We start from the raw sequence: 13,648 nt of genomic DNA on the forward strand, positions 1-13,648 counted from the left end.
TAAATAATGTATATTAAAGGAAAACAAAGGAGGTTTTAATTTTTAAACATTTAAGTTTTTTTATTAATTCTGTAAATTTTTATTAATTAAAAAAAATTTTTTTCTTTCATTTTTTTTTTTTTCTCACCCACCACAAATTATCAAATTATTTGCTTATTCTTGTTATAGATACCATTTATGTTACATGTAAATAAATGCATACATAAAAAACAACATTGCCTGTTCATATATTTTTTTTTTGACTGTTTTTTTTATATTGTTCATGCTTTGCTCACTATTTTTTATGGCTTGCCAGTAAAAAAAATAGTTAGCTACATTTTTTTTTTTTTTTTTTTTATTTAATTCAGTTAGCCAAAATTCATACATATGTAAATAAAAGCAAACATATGTACACATAACTGCGCATTCGTTTGCTATAAACAATTTGAACTTTTTGAGCGCATTGTTATGTTGTAGTGTAAGTGCCTTTTTTTCTTCTTTTCCACATTTCCACCTACTTGCATTACGACATAATTTATGTGTTTCTCCACATTTTACATTTTACATTTTATGGAAGTTTTGTTTTTAAGAAGGATTACGTGACAGTACATATCGTGTTCATGTACATGCCGCGGTGTTAACTCGCACAACGTTCACCCGCACAACATAGTCGCTTTATCGTCAGAAAAAAGCGAATGAGTGAAACATTTTGCCCACTTAGTCATGTCAAAATTCGAATTAACAAACACATTACATGCGCTTTTACATTTTTTCTTGTTTGTTCACGTTCCGCAATAACAATTTCTTCAGCTACTTGTTTGAAGGCGCCCGCGGTAACATCGTAAAATTTGTGTGCACGTGTGCGACTTGCATGTGTGTATTGCTTCCCGCGCGTGTTTCTTAATCCACTCAAGAAGCGCGCTTCTATCTCGCTGCGAATGTCCTTCATAGCGTTAACTCTTTAATAACATGTTTGTTGTATCATTGCCGATGTTTGTGTACGTTTGAATTTTTAATGCTTATCACATATGTCTCATGCAGTTATATTTTTGAAAGTTCCACTCTGCGTCACTATTTATTGACCAGAAAGGTATGTGTCATTACGCTCTATTTATTTTTCCTATTTCATTTAATCTGTCCATTTTGTTCATTTTGTTCACTTTATTCCCCTCTTTTTGATATTTTTACTCTACCAAGGTTTTAAATGCTTTTTGAACTCATTGACCTTTTTTTAATACACCTCCCCCTAATTAACTTAACCCTGTTCGGTTCATTCGAATACACATCGTTACGTTAACCTCGTAGATCTGTTACACGGATTGCCTAAGTGTGTGTGTTCGTGTCTGTTTGTATGTGCATATGTACATATCTGTATGTATATATGTGCGCATCTGTTTGTGTTAATTTGTGTAACCGCATACATATATATACGGTTTAATATATATGTGTGTATGTCTATATGTGCGCGTGTGCAGGCATAGAAGCTGACGCAAGTACACCCGCGTACATGGGACTGTTGCCAACGTAATTAAATTATACTGTTAAATTTACGCATCCTTTTTTAATTTTCAAGCAAGAAACAGTAAAATGTTGAATAAACATTGTTATTGGTACATATTTTATTTTTGAAAAGCCCCATCTTCTTTTTTTTTTTTTTTTAATTTATATTTGCATATCTGCTTATCTCTCCCTTGGTGTGTGTCTTTTTACGCGCTCCCTTTAATGGAAAAGGCACCCACATTTTGTCACAACAGGCATAAGGGAAGAAGCACATATGTATATGTGTGTATATATCCTTATGTGCCGAATTAATATCATGGTATTGTTAAAGCATATACATGCACCAACCGAAAATTGACGTTATCGAACCCATAAAATGACTAGTTGTAGTCTCAAGTGTAGTGTATTACCCTGCATACACATACAGAACGAGAAAAATGAAACAAATTTGGAAGACCCCAAGGAAGAAGGCACAATACAATGTTACAAAGATGAAATGAACATGAATGCAGAAGATACGGCGCATGTTAATAGTGCAATGGATAATAATAACTTGTGTGATAAGTCGTCCGACGACTTAAATACGAACGTTGAAATTCACGGCAGTGGTGACGTGAACATGAGTAGCAGGGACCCTGCGGCGAGCGCAAGCGCAAGTGCGCATGTGAACGCCAACATTAGTGAAAATGCCAATAGGACCGCGTACGTCGACACGAACACCGACCTGATCAGCGGTGTGAACAGCGGCACTCCCGCGAACTCCACTGACAGGGCGAACGGCAACGCGAAAGTTAACGTGAATAAGTGCACTCAAATAAAAGATTTCAACCCCGAAGAGATGAAGGCGTCGTTCGAGAAGGAGCGAAAGGATATCCTTCTGAACACCTACAACTACTACTTCTGCAATAACTACGGGGACATAAACCAAAGTGATCACAAGAGCCAAGACGACATGAATGTGTACTACTACAAGAGGGTGTCCCTCAATTTTATGAACTACGATAATGACACGGAGTATAAGGAGTACGATGGTGACAACGGCAACAATAACAGCAGCAATGGGAACAACAGCAGTAACGGAAACAGTAGTAGTAACGGAAACAGTAGTAGTAACGGAAATAATAGTATTAACGGAAATAATAGTAGTAACGGTAACGATAGCAGTAACGGGAACGATAGCAGTAATGGGAACGATAGCAGTAATGGGAATGACAGCAGCAACGCCAACAGTAGCGGTAACGCTAGCCCGTCGACCGAAAAGCCCTGCCAAGTAAAAGTCAAGAAGTGTAACACGAATAACCTCTTTTTTAGAACCAATTCGTACGACAATGTATTTTTGAAGAAGATAAAAATAACGACGGTCGACAATAAGTGCACCAGAAAAAGCATAAAAAAGTACAAAATTCCCTTTGAGCCCAATTTTTATAGTAACCGCTTCTTCTTCTCCGACAAGAACATAAATGAAGATCCCCTTCCACTTAGTGATAATTTGACAAAGTATTGCAGTTCCCTGTCCGTCAATTATAACACCGCCAACAGTAATGGTAGTAGTGAGAACGCCGCTGTAAATAACGTTAGCAGCGGTATTGGCCATGGGAATCAGGCCAGTAGTTTTAGAAATTCAAGGAGGCGCAACAACCCTAGTAGTAGCAACAATGGCAGCAGGAGTAGCAGCACGAATACATCGTGCAGGAGTTTTCCTCGGTACTCCTACAGTATGCGGTTCGAGGGTCCCCCCCCACATTTCCTCATTTTGAAGTACAACAATGTTACGAAGAAAGCTAACATAGTGAAGAAGGTGCCAGTGAATAAGAACATCTCCTTCAACCTTGCGAAATTTATTGCGGAAAAGTACATCCAGATTTTGAGAAAGAACTTGAGGAAGAAGGAGAAGAAAATGGACAGGGTGAGGAGTGCGAGGAGCGAAGTGGACAACGGTGAAGTGGAACATGGTGAACTGGACGAGGGTGCAGTTTGTAATGGGGCACACGCCTACAACAACAGCGGAAGCCGCAGCGAATGCACGAACGGAAGCCAGCACGGGAGCAACGACGCCTATGACTCCAAGAAGGATATAGCGTACAACAACAGCACCAACTGTGAGAGCTACCAGGGCAACTTTTTCAAATTCGGCACGAAGAATTATGATGACGATGACGTGAACAATAATAACGGCAGCGCCTGCAGCAGTCGCCCCCGTGAGGACGTCAACGGGGACCAGCTGGATAATGAGCTCGATAATGAGAACAATAATGAGAACAATAACGAGCACAATAGTGAGCGCAATAATGAGAACGAAAACAGCGACAACAGCCTCTTCAACCCCAGCGGGGGGAGCAGCGAGAAGAATAAGTTCCGTGCGAGGAGTCAAAACAGCTCGGACTGTTCTGCAAGCAAAAGTAACGGGCAGTTAAGTGACGAACAACGAATGGCTGAAAACGCAAGAACAGGCGAACAGCCTTTCTACGGTGAACTCCTAATTAGTAGGAATTACGAAAACAACGACAGTAATGATCTGCATAATATAGACATGAATTCTCTAAGTTACGAAAATTACAGTTCGGAAAATTTGTACGATGAGAATCTCCTCACCTATGAGTACCTCAACATAGATTTGGACAATGTAGCTTTTAACACAGACACGGAGAAGTATATCAAGTTTTTAAGCAACGTAAAAATATACTACCTGCATAAGATAGACGACATGAGAAAGGTCCTTCCGATAGGTGACAACTCGACGGGAAATAAGCTAGTCATTTTGGTAAAAATAAAATATGGGACGTGCGTAAAGTCCAAGATCTTCATTTTTGAAAACGTGCACGATATGGTGAGTGAGTACGAGTACGTGGACGGCGATTCGCTTGACGGTATGGAGCAGGGGGGTGGTGAGAACACCATGCAGTTTATGCTGAGTGGGAGTGCCTATTATGGGGCAAATTATGTGAAGAGCGAAAGCGGCAGCACCGGGCCCAATGCGAATAGTAACAGCGAATCGGCGAACAGCGATCCCTTGGCGAAGGTGCCAACGGAGAGTGCCTGCAGTGGAGGCAGCTCCAATGGCGAAGCGAATCCCAATGGTGAAGCGCAGCAGGATCGGGAAAGTGAGGACCCCGAGAAGAATGGCGATGAAAGCTGCAACAAGAATGACAGCCAACCGGGGATGTGCAAACTGGAGCACAGCGACAACCTGTTGAGCTCCGATTGCCCGGCCCAGGAGGTTACAGTGAAGCAGGAGTTGTTGGAAGGGAATAACATTAGCGGCGGAAGTAGCAGTAACGGTGGCTCTGGCGAAACGGCAAAGCGCAACCTAGCGGAAGAGATGGAGAAAAAGTGCAACGCTTTAGGAATCATCCCCGTTGAGAAGGTAAACCCTGAAATGAATAAACGGAAGGCAAAAATAATGACCATCAACTATAGAAGAAAAATAATCCACTTTATACGAAATAACGTGTATATAAATACATATATATATGACTGCTTTGAAAATACATATATGAACAGTCAGTTTTTCAAGAACGACGTAATTATAGTGAACGATTTGTGTGGGGAAGATCAAATGGTCGATGACATCCCTGAATACATATACGAATTGAACAAGTTTGTCTTTATTAAGTTTACGAGCTTTGATCAATACGTTAAGAAGAATCACAAAATTGCAGAAGGGTACATACAGTACTTGCTACAGAGTAACATAAAGTGCATTAATAGGTATATGATAGGGATACGGTGGATTCCGGACATTTTTGCGTATGAATATTATGTGTGCAAAATTATGGAGGGGAAGCCAAAAGGTGGTCGTGAATGGAAGAACCAGCAGAACTATAACTACTCCCTGACGTTACAGAAAGACTCGAATGAGAAAACTTTGAAATATTTAGTGGACTATGAGAATAAGGTTATTGATAATGTGCTATGTGTTATGCACGAATATTACCAGGCAAGTTTATTTACCGAGAAGTGCATCTTCAATTTATTTAAGTTGGTTCTGCTGAGGGTTAGTCTATACATTGGCGTTTTGAATACGAAGGTCATTACGCTGGATCTGGACAAGGCCATGTATCGAATGAAGAAGTTTTCGGAGCCTATAAGTTTGTGCGGCAACTACGCGGTTCCCGAGGGTGCGGACACACCCAAGGGGGAGCGGAAATTCTTTGAAGGGGATATGAGCGGTGTGGTCGAGTGCAGCACGAGTGAGCAGCAGAACGGGAACGCGTGGAACAACAGCCCCATGGAGGGGGGATCAACGGGAGACGGAGGGAACACGAACTATCACATTCAACTTGTGGACAGCAACGGTCATATCCAGGAAGAAGCAGAGGCAAAGCACTCATCCGACAGCGACCCCAGCAATCTCCTACAGGTGTACAACCCGTACAGCGATTTGTTCATGAAGAAGGGAAAGTACGAAAATGAGGGATACTTGCAAAACAAATTAAGGAATAAAAAGAAGGTCAGCTACAATTTGGATAACACCTCCCTATCGTTGAGGAGTCGACAGAAGAGAAAGAACTTTTCCATTGGGAAGGGCAGAGTGCCAAACAGTGGTGCCTCTGCAGGGAGCAACGAAATCGGGGGAAGTGTAAATGGGGGGGAATCCTTCAGCATGAAGTATTACAGCTCGTCGACGGATAACAATAAGGTGGGTAATTTACATAATCACAAGAAGGAGTACCACTCGAATGCCAGCGATTTTAGCGCTGCATCCCATTTGACGTCGAAGCATAAGTACCACCTCCGCAGTAATAATGCTCAGTCGGCGGATAACTACTCGTCGGAGGAGTACGTGTCTAGGATAGGGCTGAGGAGCAGGAACAAGGGAAGGAATAGGATGTTGTACAAACTGATGAACAAGAAAGGGCTGATAGAACCGTACTGGTGGTTTTTCTACAATTTGTATGAAAATGCAACAATACAGGATAGCGGGAGCAATTGCAGCAGCACGGAGGGGAAGAAGGATGGGATGATGCGTTCGTTGAAGATGAAGGGAATGAAGGGTAAACGTGGCACGGCTGGCCACATTTCCGGAGGTGACGGTGCGTCCACCCGAAGGAAAGGCGAGCACAAGATGAGTAGTTTGTTCAGAAATTATGAAAGCAGTAAGAAGTCACGCAGGTCACGCGAAAACAGTGATGACTACATCTACAGCAAATTGTTAGAACAAACGTACAATAGGAATTTAATGAATCATCTATCCAGGAGGAAGAATAAGATAAAGATAAAGTACATTTCGATGGTGCACGACATTATTTACAAGAAGTTTATTCTTTTGAGTAATACCGTCTTCCCTAGAAATATACACGAATCGGAAATATTGTATACGCTGTTCCCACACGAACCCCACACATTCATGTTTCTTTACACGGACGACAACTTCCAGTATCAGAATGAGACCTTTTTGAAGTACGTAACGTTTAGTGACTACGTGATGAATATGAACCATTTGGGTTTGGCGGGGGATGGTAGGAAGGGTGGTGTGATGCTGATGCAGGGGGGGATGGATAGCTACGCGGGAGATGTCAACGGTGGTGGTGTGGTTGCTGATCCCATTGGGGGTGTTATCCCAGGCGATCTGTGCGAAGGCGGTTTGCTGTCTTTAGATGCGTGCAATGAACTACAGTATGGGAACATAAATATGAACGTCCATGTTGGGAACGGCCGAGGCATTGATAAAGATTTTTACGTAGACCATTTGATTATAGGAGGAGCGGAAGGGCTGGTCGGTTCGTCTGCGAATGCCTTGTTGACGAATGGGAACTTAAAATATTCGAGCATCCCTAATTATGAGAGGGTGAAAAGTAGCCGGCGGGATGCGTATTTAGCGATGAGTGAAATTGGAGGAACACGGTCCGGGGGGGGCCTTGGTTACAACGGGCTGTTAAACATTGGCGGTGGTGTGGAGGACGGCCTGACGTTTGGTACATACGGCGCGAATTACCCGTTCGGCGGAAATGGTGATCCATACGGTCAGGGGGGGAATGTGGTTGCCAGCGCGAATGCCTATTTGGACACGCCCTCCAATACAGGTCACAAAGTGTTCGGCTTTGAACGGAGCAGAAGGGAAATCAAGCCAAACGAGTACTACGACTACTTCATGGGGGGGAAGAACTTCCTGGGTGTGGGACGAGACAAGTTCCACAACATTGGTGAGAAGAGAAGCGTCTCCAATACGACCTTCGGAAGGGGCAGTAAATATTACGACCATTACGGAGATCAGGAGGATAAGAAGAACACGAGTGACAATGATATATCTCTCATTAAGAGGAAGAAGCACGGCAATAAGAGAACCAAAAGTAATAACCTGTCCAGTGTGAAAAATTTTAGCAACCCTTATAGCAGCAACAAGAGTGACATGAACAACGATGCGTTGGATAGCAGCGTTCATGGAAATTCCTTGATTCCGATGGGTCCTCTCCCAACAGGGGTCTACTTCGACTCTGCACGAAAGCTTTGGAGATGCCAGTGGAAGGAAAATGGAAAGTTTAAGACGAAGGGGTTCAGCTTGATTCATTACAACACTTTGGAGGAGGCGAGAAAGCAGTGCATTCTATATCGATGCGAAGTGGGTAACATACCTGTGAAGAGTGAATGGCTGAATCCGGTGTATGTTAGTTCTAACTACTTTTATAACAAGAAATATTCTAGCAGTGCGAATAACGCCAATAATAATGCAACGAATTATGCGACCCCGCATAAGGAGTTAAAAACGAGTTCCTTGAATTTGAACCGATTGAAGGAGAAAACTAATGGCGTGGAGAGAAATGGGAAAGGGTTCATGGACGGATCGAGTAAGGACTCGAGTGACAACTACTACGGCGCGGTTGGCGCGGTTGGTGGTGGAGGCAGTCCAGAGGGAAGTCCAAGCGTTAATAGGTATTCCACGAGGAATAACACCGCTTCGAGCACGCTGCACCTGATGAATAATGACAAGGGTAATGAGATTGACATTTCCATTTTGCAAGAATTCGTAACGAAGAATAAGGAAAATCAGAACAACAATGAGAAGGGCGACGCGGTGAGTAACAACCAGGGTGCGGATGACGTGGTGGGGAATAATGACATGTTCTTCTTTGAGAATGGAAAGGTGGACAGCAGTGCGGTTAAGGAGGTCGAGGAGGGACTACCACAGGGACAGCCCGTTCTCGATGGGGAGGAAGAAAGTGGAGAGGCCCTCACCGGCAGGAGAAGCAAGCGCATGAGGAGTAGCCCGAACGATGACACCAATTATCAGATAGAAATTAATGGCCAATTGAAGGACTACTACGGAGGGGGGGGTGATGGTGGTGGTGCCGAGGATTTCATCTCCACTTTGGAGAACGCAAATAATTTGGAAAACTTTCGAAGTGCGTTAAGTAAAAAGATTCTGAAGGAGATGCAAAGCGGGAACGCCGAAGGTAGCAACAGCGGTTACGACTTAATGGGGGGTGCATCTACTACAGAGGTAAACCTGACCCCAGGAAACAACAATGGTAATGGCGACAGCGGCGCGATGTTCAGCCACTTGCAGGCGATGCTACAGATGCTGCGTAACAAGGACACGAAGGGGGAAGAGCTATTAAAGGCCACGTTGAACGGAGTGAAGATGGAGAATGGGGTGGCCCCCCCAGGAGAGTCAGGTTTGGACGTGGGTCCTGAGACCAAGGGCAACGCCGCTGAAAGCGCAGACATGTACCGCATGTTACAAGGCGTTAAGAATGAGTTGCTGCTGCAAGGGGAGAATGGGAATAATTTGCCCTACATGAATGGTGTTCGAAAGAGGGGGAGGAAGAAATTCGATAAGAAGGAGTTCCAGTCGGTTATGAGAAAGGATGTAAACGGAGGGAAACGAAAGAAAATGCCGATGGTGAACGTGGTGAATTCGATGGGCATTATTCGAAGAAGGGGAAGGAAAGGGACCCTTTTTAATACCCCCCAGGATGTTAGCAGTTTGTTACTAAACGGTGGCAACTTTTCCGAGAGCATCTCTGCGTTTGTCAAATACGCCAGCGAGAATAGTGGGTTAGCGACTGGAGGTGCAGCAGAAGGAGCAACCGCAACAGACGGAGTAACCGTGGCAAACGGACTTGGCGGGTTGTCCATTAATAAAAACAGTGACGAGAACGGAGTTGGTGACAAAGGAGGAGAGTCCGCACTGAGTAACAATTTCCCCGATGTATTTTTTCATGACATCCAGAAATTTTTAAACTTTGCCAAGGAGAGAAAGGATGCCGCAAAGGGGGTCAGCAGTGGCACTGGTGTGGAGGTGGACAATGCTGGCACGGGGAACGGGTTCGAGGGGGAGGAACCGACCGGGGGGCTGGCCTACTTTAAGGGAAGGAAGTGGAACACCAGCAATGTCAACAGTGAATACGAGAATTACCTGAGGTCGATCATGGTTCAGTATGAGAAGGAGGAGAAGCTAAAACGGCAAAGGCAGCAACAGCAGCAGGATCAGGAGGATGCACAGCAGATGCCCGAGAAGGGCGAACAGGGAGGTGCCACTGACCCCGGCGACGGTGTGTTCCCACAGGATGACGAAAATTTGAACCATGCGGGTGGCAGCGTTATGGCAAATGACCAAGGAGATGACAACAGCGGTGATAAGAAGGGAGGAGCAGACGACGTTGTACCGAACGAAGACGGCATTAACGGGAACGCCGTTGTAACGAACGACAAGGGGGAGAATGACATAAGCAAGAACCTTTCCATTGGATTTTTTCAAAAGTATCTGAACCTATTTGGCAAGAATCAGCAAAGCGCCCCAGAAGGTAACAACAATGAGCAGGACGATAATAATAACAAAGCGGATACTTCTGCCGCGGCGGAAGGGCAGGAAAACCCCCAGTACGCAGAGGATAAGAATCCAGAAAAAGAAACGAACGTTTACAGCACGAGGAAGAAGAAAAAGAAGAGGGACATGGGCTACTCCTTCATGAACAACAATGACTACTACTACTACGATGACGATAATTTTAACGACCCCTTCAATGAAAACTACGACGATGACAATAACCTTAACGACCACTTAAATGGAAACTACAACAATTTTAACGACCAATTTGGTGAGAACTACGAGAACTTCAAGGCGAATGAGTATGCAAATGGTCACCACATGGTGGATGAAAAGCTGGACCAGAAGTATCTGAGTGGATTTAATTATGGCGCTGGAGGGAACGGTACTACAGGTGCAGCAGGTGGGTACGTAAAGAAGAAGGTGAAAAGGAAAGGAAGTAAAAACAATGGTACAAATGTTGAAGGGGGAGATGGTACCTTGGGAATTCTATCCGACGATGAATCGAATATACTTGGGATGAAAGGCGGTAAGAAGAACAACTCTGGGGGAGGTGGATCCGCTGGAGGGGATGAAGACATCAATTTGATAAAACAGTCCCTCCCGAAAGGAATATATTATGACCATGCGAAGAAATTGTATCGAGTGCAGTATATAATAAACAACTCCATTAAGACGAAGGGGTTCAGTGTGAAGAAATTGGGACTAGCACAAGCGAAGATGGAGGCGGAGTCGTTCCGCAACTTCTGCCTGGAGAACGGGCTTCTGAATTCGCGCAAGAGGAGAATCAACTCGCCCTATAATAACAAGAAGGAGGAGAAGAACTTCAAAATGATAAAGGATAACGAGGAGATCCTGTCGAACTTGCTCTACTTGTACAACGCGAATAATGAAAGTCAGCCGATGGAGTGAGGGGGGCAGACATGTATCACTCACAAGGATGCTTTTTCCCTCTTGCACATATTATGCGGGGATCCAATTTGTGGACCCATTCGACAGACATTTTGGATCGCGTGCTTCCATGTTATCATATTTTTGTGGAGACAGCCGACCGACCGTTTAGCGGAATTGCAGTTTTTTCAGTTTGCCGTTTGTCTTTTCAACTTTTTATTTGAACTTTTTCTTTTGACGTTTGTCCGAGGATGTTTGTCCGAGGATATTTGTCCATGGATATTTGTCCGTGGATGTTTGTCCTTTGAAGTTTTTCATTTGAAGTTTGTCTTTTAATTTTGCCCTCGAGTTTGATGTGGAATTTTCCCCTTTGAAATTTGCGAGCATTTTGCCGGAGTTTCCACAAGTTGTAAACTCGCAGCCAAATTCGTGGATCCCTTTTTTTTTTTTTTTTTTAATTTGTACTGGATACCCGCGCTCCGTTGGCTCATCAGCAGGAGCCGTGCTTTTGTTTGTACCAGCTCTGCGCATCACTGTTGTTGATGCGTTAAGAGCCTTTTTTTTTTCTCTCTCTTTGTAATTCACTTTTGACAAGAATAATCCTATTTATATTTCCAACTCCTTTTAAAACGCTTTAACAATTAATTAATTAATTAATCAATTAATGGAAGATTTTTTTTTTTTTTTTTGGACGGTGTGATGGTTCCTCAGCAGGTGTATGTGTGCGTGGGGCAATGAAGCGGCAGCTCATTTTTCGGCTAATAGTACTACCTAGGGGGGTGAGTGCATCCACATGGTTAACACGCGGTTGCAGTGTAGGGTATAGTATATGTGCCTGTTTATAGGAATAGGACAACTTATATTGGGGGGAGACTATAAAATTGCAGGGGTGCCCTAACCTGGCCCTTCCCCCCAAGGTTGATACACCACAATTTTTTCTTTGTGGGACAGATAAGATGACTAGGCATGACTTTACGCACCGGCTGTATCATAGTGTAGTGTAGCAGCATTGCCGGTATTATATGTCGCTTCCCCAAATAAGTGCACTTAATATATGCTTGCAAAATTTTACTTTTGAGTAAAAAGAAAATTAGTGTGCCTCCTCCCCTGTTTTATTCATCCCTGGACTAGTTGAGCGGAGTGGAAGCAGCTGACGTTGTAAAAAAAAAAATTTCTTAAGAAGGGTAACAATTTTAGGTGAGTTTTTTTTTTTTTTTTTTTTTTTCAGTTTTGCTCTGTCGCTCAACAAGTTTGCTGAAACCCCCAAGGTGTGGCCACTAACGAGGGTAGTTTTCTGCACTGCTTTGGATCGAAACGCTTTTTTTTGCATCCAGTGTAGATGCGCGCTGCGATTTGCAAAGTGAGGCTGACGTTTTCGTGTTTCCAATTTTTCCTATGTTGAGGTTAAACACCCCGAGCGCGTAGGGAGGTAGGCCAAGTTAAAGGCGTTCACGAGAATACACGTAAGTGTAGGCACATGCGCGGGTGTTTCACGCGTCCGCCCTGGCTTCGTCGTCTTCCCTTTGTGGAGCCTTCCCCAGTTGGTATTGTAAGTTCCATTCGGGGGGTGACGTGCAAAGTGTGGGCGTCCGTATAGGGGGGCCAAATGAGGAAGCTCCTAGTGGAAGCAGCTCGGGTTGGCAAGCCTAGAGATTACTACCAGTTACTTCTCCCCCTCTCAGTTGTTCCTTTGATTACCCCACTCCATGTGCAAAAGATTCCATTTGGGAGCAAAAAGCAAAAAGAAAAAGTGGACAAGGAGACGAAGAAGCTTCGCAAATTTTTAAAAATATCTGGTGCAAAAAATGTACAGTTGGAAGAAGCAGAGGAAGCGAAACAGAGGCGGTGGAGTGATGGAGAGAAGGACGAACGAGAAAGAGATGCTACGCCGATGCAGTTAGACTACGAAGAATATGACGTGAAAGCACAAGAAATTGTAAAAGGTTTTGAAAAAAAAATGAAAAAAATATATGACAACAATTTAAGTGTCGACTTTTTTAACAACATGGTTATCGCAAAAGAGAAGCAAAATTTTAACCTGTCCGATTTAGCCCAAGTGGTTGTAAAGTCTTCCAAGGTGATCTACTTTTTCCCTTATATGGCTAGCGACGCGCAGAGGATTATTTACCATTTGAAAGTCAAGGATAATACATGGAACCCTACTATGTCTAACGACGGGCAACACATTTTGTTGCATATCCCTCCACTGACGGAGGATGTAAAATTGAAGAAGAGGAAAGAAGCCAAGGAACTGTTGGAAAAAATGAAAAATGACCTGCGGAATCTGCGGCACAGGATGCGTGACGACATTGGCAGGCTCCTCCAGGGCGAGGAGTGGAAGATCGTCGAGCGGAACAAGCTGGACGGATACATAAAGGGGAAGGTCAAGGCGATCGAGGAAATATACGCCCACTACGCGGGGTGACAAAGCTGTAAAAAGGTTATTGTACCGGTGCACATATGCCTGTTTAGCCCAGTTAACGCTATTCAGTTGGTCCATCCCCCCAATCG

The 13,648-nt window shown here is 43.9% G+C and overlaps 2 protein-coding genes across 2 annotated transcripts; both read left to right on the forward strand.

Moving 5' to 3' along the window:
* Positions 1-1,855: 1,855 nt before the first annotated feature.
* On the forward strand, positions 1,856-11,158 carry PCOAH_00012410 (Uncharacterized protein; the record flags this gene model as incomplete). The annotated part of the gene is made up of 1 exon (XM_020058050.1): positions 1,856-11,158. One exon carries the CDS (start codon positions 1,856-1,858, stop codon positions 11,156-11,158), a length of 9,303 nt encoding a protein of 3,100 aa, XP_019913531.1.
* A 1,585-nt stretch (positions 11,159-12,743) lies between these two features.
* PCOAH_00012420 (Ribosome recycling factor) lies at positions 12,744-13,562 on the forward strand (the record flags this gene model as incomplete). The annotated part of the gene is made up of 1 exon (XM_020058051.1): positions 12,744-13,562. One exon carries the CDS (start codon positions 12,744-12,746, stop codon positions 13,560-13,562), a length of 819 nt encoding a protein of 272 aa, XP_019913600.1.
* Between the last annotated feature and the right edge of the window lie 86 nt (positions 13,563-13,648).

The sequence above is a fragment of the Plasmodium coatneyi genome, chromosome 5, assembly GCF_001680005.1.
Source record: "Plasmodium coatneyi strain Hackeri chromosome 5, complete sequence".
Classification (NCBI taxonomy): Eukaryota; Apicomplexa; class Aconoidasida; order Haemosporida; family Plasmodiidae; genus Plasmodium; species Plasmodium coatneyi.